Source organism: Panthera uncia, chromosome E3, assembly GCF_023721935.1.
Source record: "Panthera uncia isolate 11264 chromosome E3, Puncia_PCG_1.0, whole genome shotgun sequence".
In the NCBI taxonomy this organism is placed as follows: domain Eukaryota; kingdom Metazoa; phylum Chordata; class Mammalia; order Carnivora; family Felidae; genus Panthera; species Panthera uncia.
Window position 1 is genome coordinate 34,879,472 of NC_064815.1, and position 15,732 is coordinate 34,895,203.

General features: G+C 63.5%; 1 protein-coding gene across 1 annotated transcript in view; it reads left to right on the forward strand.

The window, feature by feature from the left end:
• PIGQ (phosphatidylinositol glycan anchor biosynthesis class Q) overlaps positions 1-11,983 on the forward strand; it is a 12,674-nt gene extending 691 nt beyond the window's left edge. Inside the window, exons 2-11 of the mRNA XM_049639086.1 lie at positions 2,527-3,225; positions 4,918-5,049; positions 5,278-5,398; positions 7,131-7,257; positions 7,578-7,731; positions 7,841-7,952; positions 8,652-8,732; positions 9,186-9,300; positions 10,858-10,919; positions 11,736-11,983. Coding sequence (XP_049495043.1) covers positions 2,527-3,225; positions 4,918-5,049; positions 5,278-5,398; positions 7,131-7,257; positions 7,578-7,731; positions 7,841-7,952; positions 8,652-8,732; positions 9,186-9,300; positions 10,858-10,919; positions 11,736-11,888 — 1,756 coding nt within the window. The 3' untranslated portion in view covers positions 11,889-11,983. The remainder of the gene's footprint in view (positions 1-2,526; positions 3,226-4,917; positions 5,050-5,277; positions 5,399-7,130; positions 7,258-7,577; positions 7,732-7,840; positions 7,953-8,651; positions 8,733-9,185; positions 9,301-10,857; positions 10,920-11,735) is intronic.
• The last annotated feature ends 3,749 nt before the right edge of the window (positions 11,984-15,732 follow it).

The window sequence follows — 15,732 nt, forward strand, 5'->3', positions numbered from 1 at the left end:
GGGGGGGGGGGGGGGGGGGGGGGGGGGGGGGGAGGCAGTTCAAGCCCCACGTTGGGCTTAGAGCTTACTTAAAAAAAAAAAATAAACCCAAAACCAGAATCGTAGATTGAGTTCTTCTGTAATGAGGGGTAGAAAGCAGTGTGTACCCCATGCAAGAAAAACAAACAAACGAACGGTTGTTGGTTTTTTAAGCACAAACTACACGGAGTAAAAGTGAATGTTCCCGGATTATGGAGGAGCAGCAGTGGGGAGGCTTGTCAGAGGACGGCTCCAGCCAGCGAGCTGTCCCTGGCCAGTCCCGTCTGCGCTTTTCCCCAGCGGCCGCTGGTGCCCAGGAGAGAAGGCAGTAGGCTTCCACCCTGTCAGGGAGACCTTGTGGGAGCAGGGCTGTCCCAGCCCCCCGAGGCCTGTCACCGGACAGATCGGGAAGGGAACTCGCTGGCATTGTGAACACGAGGCCGCCCTGGGCACGCGCCCTGGCTTTGTATTCCCGTCTTGAAAGAGCAGCGCTTTGCCCAAGTTACTGCCCTCCTCCCTTTGCACCTCTGCTATCGATTGCCTGCTCTTTCTTCTTTGTCTGGATGTCTGATCTGAGTAGACTTCTCTGTGTTCATCCCTCCCAGAGGCTGAGGTGGGGGTGCGGGTGGGGATTCGCCCCGTGATGTGTGAAGAGTTCTCTCTCTCTGCCCCATGGATAAGAACACCAGCTTCTGCCCTCTGCTCTCCGTCCTTCCACACGAGGAGCCTTTTCTTCCTTCTTAGGCAAACTTTGTAGGTGAAGCGTAACGCACACAAAGAAAACACACTCACCGTTTGTGCACAACTCAGTGAAGTTTCCCGAAGTGAAAACACCTTTGTTTCAACAGATGCAGCTTTTCCTCCAGAGCATCTGTTCGCTGTTGGGCCGATCGTTGTTCTTTTCCGGCAGTAGCCACGCGTAGTTTTCCTTAGGTCCTGTGAAAGGGGTCCCCAAGGAGGGCATGATGGTGTCGTTCGGCCAAGCTGGTGTATCTCAGTGGGCTGGCACTGAGAGGCCTAGGGTGGGATGTCTGGTCCCCCTGCTGGTCACCAAACCAGAGCTGCCGGGTTCCTCCCAGGTCTCACAGTGGCCCCTGTCAGGAGGGTCAGGAAGATAAGTTGGCCTCGAAGCCTTTGATAGTGGCCGCAGGGATTTGGCCCCGGCTGCTCCAGGCCGTCCCCTGCCTGCACTTGCTGCTGGCTGCCCTCTCCGGTCGCTTGGTGAGGAGGGGGCGTTTGGGAGTCCTGCTGCTCTGCCCGGAAGGACCCTCTTCAGCTGGAACCCACAGCTGTGGGAAGCCCCCTTTACAACCGGCTGGAAGAGGCCTCTACCTTCCAGCCCCGGTCTGGGCCCCTGCAAGGGAGGAAAGCAGCCATACCAGTGATCTCTTGAGCCCTGGGCCTTTGTGTCTGCCGAAGGCCTTTCCCAGAGCCCCCCCGACAGATAGGAGGAGGATGAAATGTCCTGCCATCCCAACACGTATGTCCCCAAGGACCTGGGGAACAGTGGGCTTAGTCCCAGACCTGTGTGCCTCCCTCAGGTGTAGGCTCCAGCTTGGGGGTCTTAGCCCAGGGCGGCTGTTATGCCGCTCGTGCTGCCAAGGTTGGGGAAGTCAGTGTCTGAGAACGAGCGTGCTCCAAGGTGAAGCCCTCAGTGCTCTGCTGGGTGAGGGCCTGCAGCCCGCCCGGTCTTATCTGGGAGGGGCTTTGCTGAGAGACCCACATCCCTGGTCAAGTTACCTCTGGGCAGGGCAAGGCTTGGGGTCTCCCAGAATTCAGGGGTTGCAGCCACTTGGGGCCGTGTGAAGGTTGTGAGAGGCCATGAAGACTGGTGCCCCCCAGCTAGACAGAAAACAACGGGGAGCCTGCCATTCTCCAGGGTCCCCATGTCTAGACAGCTGCCTAGCTCAACTGTGACCAGAGGGAACAGTCCCCCCACCAGGAACCCAGCCCCGATGCGACTGACAGGCACAGCCGTAGGCGGTGGGGGGAGAGTCAGAGGAGTGGCCAGAGCCCCACAAGAGCAGCAAGGCTCCTCTGGTATATTCTGGGGCTCCCGTCCTGTGCCCACAGCCGCCAGCATGTGGTTTCCCTCAGCCCAGCAGGAATCTGTTTAAATTTTCATCTTTAGTCTCGCTGGCTTAGTGAGTAAATCAAGGTTCGTCAGATTTTCTTCTGTATCTTTCATTGTTAATGAGATCGTGCGTTTTTCCACGTGCTACATGTAAAATACTCTCATCACTTTCCTTAAAAACAAGAAGTAAACCTTCACGTTCAGCCCTGCACACCCTTGTGAGTGGTACCGGGGTCACGTAGCCTCGCCCCCTTTCGGCCTGTTTGTCTCTGAAAGGGGGGAAAGCGTTGCCTGGCCTGGGGTGGGGGTGGGGGCGGTACCCACGCGAGATGGGCAGCTGGGGTCGACGCGGCCCCGCGGCCGTGGGTGCATGTCCGTCAGGGCCGTCGTGGGGCGGCGGCGGCCCTGAGCAGGGTCTCTCCCCTCTCTTCCAGCGTGCCCGGCATGGTGCTCAAGGCCTTCTTCCCCACGTGCTGCGCCTCGGCCGACAGCGGCCTGCTGGTGGGACGGTGGGTCCCGGAGCAGACCAGCGCTGTGGTCCTGGCTGTGGTGCACTTTCCCTTCATCCCCATCCAGGTGAAGGAGCTCCTGGCTCGGGTGCAGCAGGCCAGCCAGGTGGGGGTGGCCGTGCTGGGCACCTGGTGCCACCGCCGGCAGGATGCCGAGGAGAGCCTGGGCCACTTCCTGGAGGGCCTGGGCGCCATCTTCTCCCATGAGCCCTGGCTCCAGCTGTGCCGGGAGAGGGGCAGCAAGTTCTGGAGCTGCAAGGCCACCCGCCGGCAGGCACCTACCTGCCCCGGTGCCCCCGGCGAGGACCAGGTCATGCTTGTCTTCTATGACCAGCGCAAGGTGCTGCTGTCCCAGCTGCACCCGCCCGTGGCCCTGCCTGACCACCAGGCTGGCGATGCCATGGCCGGTGCTGGGGGCTTGGCTGCTGTCTTTGACACGGTGGCGCGCAGTGAGGAGCTCTTCCGAAGTGACAGGTTCGACGAGGGCCCCGTGCGGTTGAGCCACTGGCAGTCGGAGGGCGTGGAGGCCAGCATCCTCGCGGAGCTGGCGAAGCGGGCCTCGGGGCCCATCTGCCTGCTGCTGGGCGGCCTGCTGTCACTTGTCTCAGCCGCCAGCGCCTGCCGGTAAGTGCCCCTGGGGCCGGGGCGGGAGGAAGTCCGGCCCCTGAGCCGTAGCCCAGCCCTCTCTGGGTATGTCTGAGGCTGCCTGAGTGCTGGTTGCTGTCCGTGCCCCTTGCTCCCTGGGTAGAGCATGCCTCCTCGGCAGCGTCTGGCTGCATGGGACCCCGCTGGGTCAGGGGCCAGAGTGGACTTCAGGTGGTTCGGTCCCCTACACGGGCAATCAGGCCATGAGCAGGCCCAGGTGGTTGCCACCCGAGGGCTGGTGTTTGCCCTGCCTGGTGCCTAGGACTTGTTTGTCCTGGAGGCCTTCGGGTCCCACCCACTTGCCTGGCCCTGGAAGGGCTGGGGCCCGCTCGCTGGTGGCCGTGTGTCTGGGATGGTGGTCCCTAGCCTTGGCTCTTCTCCACAGTGGCCTGGGCTACTCCTGGCTGCAGGCCTGGCTGAGGGATTTATAAAAGTCCTTGAGGGCCCTGGGGAATGCTGGCACCCCTCCCCCTGTGAGAAGCTGGCTCCCTCATGGCGCCCCCCCACCTAGGTCCTGGGGTTCTGGCTGTCGGGTCTGGGGACTGGCTTCGCCTCCTCACTGAGGGCTGTGGAGTGCTCTCGCCTGTGCTGGCAGAGAGCCCTTGGCAGCTGTGTGTGGACAGCACCTCGGGTTGAGGGCTGCAGGGGATCTGGACACGAAGGGCGGGTTTCGGATCTTCACTACTCCCTGGAACGAATGACAGGAAAGTGTGTGTCAGCCAAAGTACGGTTTCGGGGAGAGACGGTCCTTAGCTTTTATCAGCTTTCAGAGGACTCAAGAAAGGTTAACAGTGGCTCATGTGCCCCGAATCCTGATTAGCCCATCGGGTTAGAGCACAGGGACAGTCATGTGAGGCAGAGCTGTTACTGTGCAGAAGGGCAGCCCCCTCTTCCCCTTGGGCAGCCCCAGGGGTGCTGGCGGTGCCCTGGCCGCCCACGGCTGGTGTGAGCCTTGGGGAAACAGCTGTGCAGGAGGGGGTCTCTTGTGCAGACAGTGCGAGGCCGCCTTCCAGCTGACTGGAGTTCAGGAGGGGTGTGCTGAGCACGTCTGGCTCCTGGAGTTGGCTCAAAGACCTCCTCCTTCCTCCCGAGGGCCCGGCACTCGGCTCGTTGGCGGCTCCGCGCCCTTCAGGCTCCTGCTGGCGGCAGCAGGGACTCAGGTTCGAAGCGGAGACTCTTGAGTGTAGCCGAGTTCCGACAGGGCACTTTGCTCACAAACGTCTCCCCTCCACGTCCCACTGTCTGCAGAAGCATCTCAGTGCTTCCTTTGCCTTGTGAGAAATCAGTCTCGTGGGGCAGCCCTGGCAGCCTGGAGACCCTCGATGAGGGTCACCCGTCCAGCGGGGCGAGGCGCTGGGTGGCTGGACAGCACATTCTCTCACTCCTGGGGCAAGGTCTTGGCGCTTGGCCTTGGGTGTGCCTCAGGTCACTGCTTTGTGAGGAGGTCAGGTTCCCAGTTAACGTCCGTGAGTGCGTCATGGCCCTCACCGGGCTGCCCGCCTGTGCCCCCCGCCGTGTGCCTGTGCTGCCGAGTTCGGGAGTGTGGCCATCGGTGTTCGGGGACTTCCAGGGCCTTGCGTCGAGCCTGGTGACGGCACCAGCCAAGGGGGCCCTCGGCCCTCGGCCGCCAGGGAACCCCAGCTGAACATCCGCCTCTCGGTTCCTTCGTAGGGTCTTCCAGCTGTGGCCCCTGTCCTTTATCTGGAGCAAGCTCTCCACATGTCAGCAGCTCAGGCACCGGCTGGAGCAGCTCACGTTTGTCTTCAGCACCCAGAAGGCCGAGAACCCCACCCAGCTGATGAGGTGCTGGGTCTCCACCACAGCTGCTGGTCATGCCACCAACCCGTGCCCCCCGCCCACTTCTCTACACCCAGCCCATCCACAGTGACCCTTTCGGGGCCGGCCCCCTCACCGCCCGCCCCGTCGGACCCCTCCTTCCAGAAAGGCCCCCTCACCACTCACTCCCTCCCGTCGGGCTCCTCCTTCGGGCTGGTCCCCTCACCACCCACCCTGTGGGGCTCCTCCTTCCAGAAAGGCCAACGTGCTTGTCTCTGTGCTTCTTGACGTGGCCCTTGGTCTTGTGCTGCTGTCTTGGCTTCACGGGAAGGACCGGATCGGCCACCTCGCAGAGGCGCTCGTCCCCGTGGCTGATGTGAGTCGGTTGGGGGAGCCTGGCGTGTCCCAGGGGTGACTTGGTTGGGGGAGCCCAGTGTGTCCCAGAGTTGGAGGTGGGGCCCTTCCTGGGGGCGGCAGAGGCCGATCCGCCGGCCAGAGTACCATTGCCCTTTCCCTCTGTGGGGCCCGTAAGCAGCCCTTGTCCTTGACCCCAGACGGGTCCCATCCCCGGCTCCTGGCTTGGGCGCTCTGCACAGAAAGCATCGCGGAAACCTTGCGTGTGTCCAGGGCTGTCTGTGTGCGGTCAGGCTCGGGCCTCACGCCCTGTGGCAGTCAGGCCACTCACACTGCTGATTCTGCAGTTCCCATGCTGAGTGCTGGGGGCCCAGCTTGTCCGTGGGGCTCCCTCCTCTCCTTCCACGGCCCTCCTCTCAGCTTCTACCCTGCTGCTCGTTTACGCCGGCACCGAGCCTTCGGCTTCTCTGCCTCGCCTCCTCAGAGCCACAGGCCCTGTCACTCCTGTCGGGGAGCTTGTCTCCCTGCTTAGAGCAGTCCCTCTGGCCCCTTGGGCCTCCCCCACGCCTCTGCCAGTGGCCTGCTGGCCCTGGTGTGGTCCCTGTGCGTGCCACCCCTGCCACTGCCATCAGCATCAGTCGCAGCTGTGCTCTGGGCCTGCTTGTGGGCGGGAGCCCTCACAGGCCGGGAGCCCCCATGGCTTCTCTGGGAGACCTGGTCCGAGAGGAAGAGAGCAAGGAGGGCCTGGCGGCTGGGAAGGTGGCTTGGTCGCTTCACCTTGCTTGTCCATGCTCTGCCTCTTGGCCGCTCATCTTAGATCTCCCTTTTGCAGAATTGCGCAGAAATATACATATTTAATTTAAAAATGAAAGCTCCTTCCTGCCGCCTAGCTCTTATCCTTTAAATATTAGATAAGCTCTATTTATAAAGAATGCTTTGTTTCTTTCCTCACTGCCCCTGACATGGCTGAGGCTTTCATAGGCCCGCACAGTGGGCAGGAGGGGGGTGACAGGTCGGTGACCGTGGGGCAGTCACCGCTGTGGTCTCAGCATTGCTGATAAGGCTGAGGGTCCTTAGGCCTGTGCTCTGGGACGGGCACAGCGCTTGGACATTGGCTTCCTCCGTGGGCAACCAGGATGCGGGTCAGCTTCCTTGCTTGCCTGTGAGAGTCCCCGTGCCGTCTCTGGCCCTCGCTCACTGTAGTCGATGACTCACGTCTCATCCATCCTTTTCTCCCGGGAACTCTCTGGCCTTCTCACTGGCACCTGGGCCCCTGATGGGCTCGATACCCTTCAGGATTACCTGAGGGCACCCGCCCAGGGCAGGCCTGGGCCTCTGCAGCAGCAGGTGGTGGGGTGGGGTCCTCAGCAGAGGGGCACTGTAGACCCATGGGCTCCCCCTACAAGGTTCACGGTGAGCTGGGGTCTGTCCCTCATCTGGGCATGTGGGGCTGAGTGCTCCGGTAGGCCCAGTGGCGGGAGGGTTGGGACGCGGGAAAGGGTGATGGCCATTCGGGCCCCCATGTCCAGAGGGCCAGGGGAAGACTGTCAGCCTTGTAGGCTGTGCCTCTCAGCGGGTCCCAGAGCATCTGCGAAGAGGGATTTCCTGGCCAGACAAGCATGGGAAAGCTTGTGTGCCCGTCATGTTAGGAGACACCTGGAGGGAGGCACCCAGACTACCTGATCCCTGCCCAGATGGGCTGGCCGCGGTGGGGTGCAGCTGACAGACCGCGTGCCCCTCCTGCATCCCTCCAGCACGTGGCCGAGGAGCTCCAGCATCTCGTGCAGTGGCTGATGGGAGCCCCAGCTGGGCTGAAGATGAACCGGGCGCTGGACCAGGTCCTGGGCCGCTTCTTCCTATACCATCTGCATCTGTGGATCAGTGAGTGGCAGCGCCCCCCGGCCCCAGTGACCCCCCCAACTCGGCTTCTAAAGCCTGTGCGCCCAGGGGACAGCCCTGGCTGGGTGGGGCCCCACCCATCCCCTTGGTCCCTGCTTTCCTCCCTCTCGGTGCCGTGTGTGTGTGTGTGTGTGTGTGTGTGTGTGTGTGTGTGCGTGCGTGCGTGTAGCCCTGCTCTACCAGGCCGGCTGCTCAGCCAGGAGACGGCCAGGAAGGAGAGCAGTCTGGCAGCCTCAGGCGCGCCTGGTCCGTGAGGAACTGGGGGGCCAGGACCCATAGCTGACCGTCCCCCATCCCACCAGGCTACATCCACCTCATGTCCCCCTTCATCGAGCGCATCCTGTGGCACGTGGGCCTCTCGGCCTGCCTGGGCCTGACGGTCGCCCTGTCCATCCTGTCAGACATCATCGCTCTCCTCACCTTCCACATCTACTGCTTCTACGTCTACGGCGCCAGGTGGGCGTGTGCTCCCCGCTCGTGAGCACCCTGGACGCTTGCCGGGCCCGGGGGGCTCCCGGGGTGGCCCAGAGCCCTGGCCCTGATGCTGCCCGTGTCCTTCCCGCAGGCTGTACTGCCTGAAGATCTGTGGCCTGTCCTCGCTCTGGCGTCTGTTCCGGGGGAAGAAGTGGAATGTTCTGCGCCAGCGGGTGGACTCCTGCTCCTATGACCTGGACCAGGTACTGGGCAGGACTGCAGGGGAGGGGCACCCCTCCAGGCGGCCGGCGGGACCCACAGCCGACTGCCCCCCGAGCTCCAGTCCATCCGGTCCTCTAAACGGCTTGGCCATTGTAGCCGCTTGGCACCCTGATGGGGTGACCACACTCCTGTCCGTGGCTCACCTCACCTGCCAAGGGTCAGCACGGACGCTGGGGAACGTGAGGAGCCTGCAAGGGGCAGGGTGCATACGGAGCCTCAGACAGCACGGGACCTTGCCCCAGGCGGGAGGTGGACGCTGCTCTGGGGAGGGTGCCGGACCCCCGGGAGCCGCTGGGTGGCAGGGCATGGAGGTGACCCAGGCTCAGGGCCTGCCTCTGGCCTTTCCCGTAGCTTAGACCTGGCACATGGACCCTGCGTGCTGCCCTCCAAGGCCTACTTTTGCTGCCCCAAATTCACAACCCGCCCGCTTCTGGTGTACGTGCTCATGTCCTGCTGGCTGGTTCTGTCCGCCCGAGTCTGGAGGGCACGCGGACACGTCCCTCCCAGTACTGGAGAAAGCTGTCCTGAGCAGCTTTTCCTGACTTGTCTCAGGAAGCCAGAGTGTCCCGGCGGCAGGCGTCCCTTTTCCGCTCGGTTACCGGATGGGTCTGGTGGGGACGGGGCTGTTCCCGGAGTGGGGCTCTTGCTGATGCCGACGGTGGTGTCCTTTCTCCCTGCAGCTGTTCATCGGGACCTTGCTCTTCACCATCCTGCTCTTCCTCCTGCCCACCACGGCCCTGTACTACCTGGTGTTCACCCTGGTGAGCCGAGGGGCTCGCGGCCTGGGAGGGCCTTGGCCACGGCACCTGGCCGAGCCGGCCCATGGGCCTCGCCCACAGTGCTTGGGGTGATGAGTGTGTGCTCTGCCTGCCGTCTGTCCCCGAAGTCCATGGAGGGTGTGGCTCTCCTATGCTCTCGGGACACTGTGTGGTGGGCCCTACCCTCGGGGGACAAGCGGCTGGGCGCAGGACTCAGGGGCATGGCACCCAGGTGGCCCACGCCGAGGGGAGGGGCTGGTGGCGTGTTTCCCTGGGCTCAGCCACTCCCGCTCGCGGCCCCCTGCCTCCTCATACCTGGGCCTTAGGATTGGAGTGGGAACCACGCCCTCCCCGGGGGCTCCGAGCTCCTGGTCGCCCTTGGTCGTGCCCCGGGACCCTCCCGGCTGCTCTGCTCCTGGGCGTGCGGCGTGGCTCTGAGCGCTGTCTGTGCTGTAGCTCCGGCTCCTGGTGGTGGCCGTGCAGGGCCTGATCCATGTGCTCGTGGACCTCATCAGCTCCCTGCCGCTGTACTCCCTCGGCCTCCGGCTCTGCCGGCCTTACAGGCTTGCAGGTGGGTCCGTGTGCTTCTGGAAGCAGTAGTGTGGGGCATGGGGGCGGCTGGTGGGGGAGGGCAGAGACCCCTGGTGTCCACCGGGCCGGCTGCCTGCAGTGAGCTGGAGGGAGACCCACCTCGCCCTCGGGTTTAGAGGCTGCAGAGGCGACCTTTCCTCTTTCTCACCCTTTCCTGCGACGAGTGTGAGATTTGCCCTGAGGTCTGTGTGTAGTAGTGTAGGTGGCACCTGAACGTGGCTCAGAAAAGTGTCCCCGTGTGCTTGTGTGTGACTGTGTGTGCCTGCTCATGCCCTTCAGCCTCGGAGAGGACAGGCCAGGGCGGAGACTGCTGGGCTGGCCAGATCTGTGAGATAGGAGCCTCGCCCCACCCCACAGACCACTGCCCACCGGGACAGTACCCACCGTCCCAGCTGCTCCTGGCTGTGCCCCCTGCAGCTGGCTGCCCCCGTTTTCATGATGACACCAACCACTAGGTTGGCCAGATGCCCCTGAGGGGAGGCTGTCCCCACGGCAGGCCCAGGGAGGCAGACCAAACCGGTCACAGCATCGTGAGTTGGCCAGTCCCGTTCAGGGGCTTTGCGCACGTCAGGGAACACAGGGAGGGCAAACCTGGCCCTGTGTCCGGTTTGCAGCTCAGCCCCCACACCAAGCTCAAGCAGCCTCTTCCAGCCCGTTGAGGGCCAGAGGACTTGAACCTGCATGTTCCGTGGGCTTTGGGCCTAACATCTGCCTACTGGGTATCCTTGAGTTCCCTTTCCAGACCACTTCCCCTGCAGGCCCCCAGGTGACCCATGCCAGGGGCTCCAGCCTCTGCCCATACTTTATTGCCAGGACCAGGCTGGTGAAGAGCCCGAGACCCAGGGTCTCCCTCCCCCAGCCCACAGCTCGTGGCCAGAGCCGAGTTGTTTTAACTTCACATAAAAACCCACAGATGCTGCTGCTTTCTCTCCTTTTCACTGAGTTTGCCTTGGGGCCTCTTCATCAATTGATAATTAGCTCCTGCTTCTCTTTTTAAGAACTTTCTGCCTTGGGAATTCACAGGCTTGGGAGCCCACACTGTAGGCCAGGGGCATGGTGGGTTCCCAAGTCGGCCACGCACACAGAATTTAGAAGACCTTTAGATGCCAGGAGGGTGGCCACAACCCAGCAAGCACCCTGTCCATCCTGTGGGACAGCCCAGCCCAGCCTGCATCCCGTTTGGAAAGCAGTACAGCCCGTGCCCCCGATGCCCAGCTGACTCTTCCCTGGCTCCCAGACACGCAGCTTCTGCCTTTCGGTGAAGTTCTGTGGAGGCTTTGATTCCGGCCAGGCAGCCAGCCAGCCCAGAGACAGACGGGAAGGTTGGGGCTGGGCTGGGGGCGGGTGAGCCTGTGGCGCCACCGGGGCCGTCCTCAGCCTTCTGAGTGCCACCGGAGGTTCAGGGCCCTCTGCCCGCACCCACCTGCCTGTGCTGACACGAGGAGAGGGAGGCCTGGGAGGCTGTCTGCAGGCCGTGGGCCTCGGGTGGGGCTGGGGGGCTCCGCCCTCCCTCACAGCCGCCTTGCCCTTCCTGCAGCCGGCGTGAAGTTCCGAGTCCTGGAGCATGAGGCTGATAGGCCCCTCCGCCTCTTGATGCAGGTGAGGCCTCTGCGCACCCCTCCCGCCGCTGCCAGTGGACTAACCTGGCACCCACCTGCTGTGGTGTTGCCCAGATTCGGGGGCAGCTGGGATCTCATCCCTCTGTGCTTCCCTGGGCGTAGGGCTGCAGGGTGCAGCAGAGTTGATGGGTGGGGCCCAAGGGGAGGCTCCCTCACCTCCGAGACATCTGGGCACTGTGACCCCCTCTGCCTGGACCCTCCTTCGGCAGGACCCTGGATGGGATCCCTTGTGCTTTCAGCCACCCAGGGCTCCTGCCTGCTGGGCCTTGCACCCTTGTTTCCTGCCCTGGGTCCCACGGGCTCTCATTCCAGGTGGACAAGGACAGACTTGGTGAAGGCCTCGGGACACACAGGCCTTTTCTCTTGGGCTCTTTTCTCGGAAACAGCCCCTTTGGCCTGTGGGAGGGAGTAGGTGGGTGGCTACTGGCTGCTGGGGGGCGGGGTGGTTGGCCTGAGGGCCATATCTCAGGGACAGTCAGATACTGAGGCAGCCAGCCTGTGTGGTTTTCTCGGGATGGGGGGTGTGTTCCCAGACCACTTGCGAGGCTCCTGCGAGGTAAGTCCTTCAGTAGAGGGGTCTGTACCCCTCCAGTCTGGCCCACCTCCCCTCCCCGAAGCCTATCTCGAGGAGGGCATGCCTGTCTCGGCCAGAGTGTTCCCTTTTGAGCTGCTCACGCTACCCCTGGGTGCTGCAGAGAGGGCATGACTGGGCAGCGCCGGCTCCGACACGGGCACGATCGACAGCCCGGTGCGTTGGGGGCTGTGTGCTGGCTGACCACCGCCCTTGTGCTTTCAGATAAACCCCCTGCCCTTCAGTCACGTGATACGCACCTACCGCCTCCCCAGCTGTGGCTGCCACCCCACCCACTCCTGGGGCTCCCTGTGCCGCAAGCTTTTCTTCGGGGAGCTCATCTACCCCTGGAGGCAGAAAGGGGACAAGCGGGACTGACGGACCCTGGCCACCGGCCCGCCCGGCACCGCCACACGGCCACAGGCAGCCCTCCACCCTGCCGGGGACGCTGACTGTCAGGACGGCACGCATCCGTGCCGTTTGCCTTCTGTGCCCCCGGTTGTCTGAGGCCTCTACATCTGCCCCTGGCTCTGAGGCTGCGGGGTGCTGAGCAGGAGGTCACAGGGGCAGCCAGCCGGGCCAGCAGGCCCGTGCTTCATCACTAGCAGTGTTGGCCTCGGGACCCGCCTCCTGACCTGCTGGGATGGCATCGGCAACCCGGTGCCCCCCCAGCCCCCGGGGGCCTGCCCAGGAGCCCTGCTCTGCCCCTCCCATCACACCCAGACTCTGGGAGGGGTTTGTAGGCCTCTACCCCTGACCACCACGGCCACTGCCAACGGGGCAAGCTGGCAGCTCTCCCTGTCGGGAGGTGGAGGGACCCCCTCCCGGGATGCGCTCAATGGTCCTTGAGGCGGACCCCTGGCATCCCGTCCTTGGGGGTTGCTCCAGGGTCCCCAGAACCAGCAGCCCCGGTGGCCCCGAGCCCTCTGGGAAGCCGGCAGCACTGCCCTCGGAGCCTGGACCACACAAGGGTTTGCTTGATGCCACCCGGAGAGGTTGTCCTGCAGGGGGAGCTGCCGTGGGCCTTCGGGTCTCCCTGTGTGAAGCCGGGCCACGCGGGTCCCCGGAGCCGCCTTGCCAGAGACCAGACAGCCATTCACCTTGCCGCCCTGTCCCTGCCCCACACCCCTGCGGGAACAGGCCCCTTGGCCAAATACCATCTCCCTCACTGACGTCGCACAGAAGCAGGCAGCTCCTAGAGAGACACGTTTGTGGTGTCCAGCGTGTGTGTGGCTGGGGGGTGGGGGGCAGCATTCAGGCCGCGTCTGCCTGCCGGCTGGCGTGGCATCTGACTATGGGTGCGAGCCCCACAATCCCCAGGGGGAGGAAGACTGTACGTGCGGATGGCATCGTCTGTGTTTTGTCCTCCTGGAGTTGTTTGTGCTCGTGCCGTAGCCCGAGCAGGAGAAGGGGCAGCGGCCTCTGTTCACTGCGGGCACTTGGGCCTGTCCACCTCTGCCACCTGCACTCCTTGGCTGCGGGCCACGGCGGGGAGCCCCTGGGGGTGTTCCCAGCAGCTCGGCATGTGACAGGACAGGTCCTGGCTCTGCCTTTTTCTGCTGAGACAATAAAACTTCCCACCCGTTTGGAGCGTACCCTCTACCTTCCCATCGCCATCGCCACACGGGCAGTGGGTCTGAGGAGGCCCCCCACCTCCACCGTGACGGTGGTGGGGCTGAGGTGAGGTTCCCCTTCTCCTGGGGTGGTAGGACAGCTGGCCCCCGTTGTTTTTCCCACGGTGTCTGTGACACCCATTTCTTGTTCGATGCCAGCCTGGGGAGCGGTGGGCACACCATCCCCTGAAGCAGGCCTCCCTGCGGGTCTGGCAGGCGGGTATGGAAGTTCTGGCCCCTTGAAGATGTCCTGGCATGGATGGGCGGACCCAGGGTCACGCACTCTCTGGTTTTGGCCTTGCCCTGGTATGAGTGACAGGGCTGAGGGTAGGGGTGCGGGCCTCCCTGGGGCAGGGGTGAGCTGCCCTGGCTCTGATGAATAGACCACCTCAAACCTGTGGACTCCTCGCAGGGCAGGGATCCTGCCTGCCTCCCTCTACCCATCCTGCAGCCTTGAGGGACGCTTGGCTGGCCGCCTGTGCACCTGCCGTCCTGGCTTTGCAGGGAAGGGCTAAAGTCCAGAGAGGTCCGTCAGCACCTCCCAGTGCTGTGCCTCCACTAACGGGTCAGCAGAGGCTGGATGGGGAGCCCTACGAGGCCCCTGTGGGTTCTTGTGGTGCCTTTCTGGTCTGAGGCAGGTCGGTGAGAGGTCAGGGGTGGGGAGTGGTGCGGGAACCCAGTGGAGGGCCCAGAGCCTCCGAGGAGTTTGCTCAGGTCTGTCCCCAGGCCCCCAGAGCCTGCTGAGAAAAGCCTCCACCACCCGTCTTTCTTGCCGGCAGATGCCAAAACTCGAGATCACGTGGGGCCCACCGCCTCTCCTCTCGGGGCTCTGCCCAGCCCGTGGGACGGTGGTGGCCACTTGACGGGGCGTGCCTGGCAGCTGTCCCCCTCTGCCCGGCTGCCTCCCCACCTCCTGAGGGCAGCACCGGTCGCTCCAGCCGCTGCTGCACCTCCCAGGCTGCTCCCATCCTCCCAAGAACAGCCTTCTTCTGTGCACGGCCTTGTCCTCACCCCAGGTCTCTTACCACCTCTGCCACGCTGACCGGGGCAGAGCCCTGTGCTCCGGCTTCCCTGAGGCTGGATCGCAGGTCGCCCCGAGAAGTGGACATTTGCCTTCCATTCAGGGCCACCGCTTCCCGCTCCGGTTCTCACGGCTGGAAGACAGTGGCCTCGCGCACATCAGTCAGGAGATGAGCTCAGAGAGGGAGGGTGACTAGTTGAAGGCCACACAGCGGGCAGGTCTGAGCCCCACAGTGTCTCCGCACCGGCCCCTCCTGTGTTTGGAAGCTCCCCGTGTTGACATATTTCAAACTTACAGAAACACAGTGCACAGTACTGTCTGGCACCCTGACCCACACTCCCCATCGTTCACACTGTGCCACTTCGGGTTTTGTATCTGTGCCGTATTTTTTTCCAAACAATTTGTCACTTGCCCTTAATTTTGCCCCTAAAACGTCCAGTGTGTACCTTGCAGCCACAGCACAGCGAGGGGAGTCGATTAGCATGGGCGGGCCCCTTGCTGGGTGCCCCCAGGTGACCTCTGCGGTAGCCTGTCCTCCCCCCCCCCCTCCTCCCCCCCCCCCCCCCGTCCCTACCACACACTCGCTGTGCCGCTCCCCAGGGCCCTGTAGCCTCCGGTGCCCCCAGCCTGCCTGCCTTTCACCACAGTTACTCCGTAGGATGTCCCTCTGTGGGGCTCATCTGATGATTCTGACCAGAAGATTCAGCCCCTGGGCTCTTGGCAGGAAGACCCTGGACATGCGACTGTGTCCTTCCCAGGGTGTCACCTTGGGAGGCACATGGCGTCCGTCCATCCTGGTGACGTCTACTTGGTCGCCAGGGGTTCTCCTCCGCAAAGCCACTTACTCTTTAATAAGTAATTTGTGCCGAGATGTTTGCGACCACGTGAGTGTCCACCCTCCTCGCCCTCTGGCTCGCTGGCTGCGCCATTGGTTGTTGCTGGACGCGCACGGGGACTTCCGGCTTCCTCCTGCTGTGGGGTTTCATGGGGCCTCTCCTTGGCTCCAGCCTTGGTCTGGGGGGAGTTCCAGAGTAATTGAACTTTTGTGGGTGCCCCCAGAGAGCCTGGGCACAGGACTTTGGAGCCAAGATCTGTTTGCCCGGGGGGGGGGGGAACCCCAGACCCTTCTTGGAGAGCAGAGCTTGGGGTTCAGCATAGAGAGCAGTGGGAATCCTGGAGGGGAAGGCAAAGACATCCCAGACCACTCCCTGCCTGGACAGGAGCCGTGTGTGGAGGCCTGCGGGGGGGCCTGGGGGGTTTCTTCGCTAGATGCTTCCTGAGTCTCCCGAGAGAGGGGGGTGCCGGGAATCACCCTTAACCACCTAACGCGTGGGCACCTCAGCAAGGCTGAGCCAGGACTTGGAAGCAGAGGACTGCTCTGGACTGCTTCGTTCTTGGCCTGAGGCCCTTCTTGGCAGCAGGGATGCCGTCCTGTCCCCTCCTCAGTCTGGAGAGCTGGCATTTAGCCCCAGGATGTCTTTGCAGAAGGGCACACATCTGCGTGGGAGGCAGCGCCTCTGTCCACAAGGCCTCCCGGACACCAGGGAGTTCGCCCGCCACCCCGTCCCTCCATCCCGCCCTTGTCTGG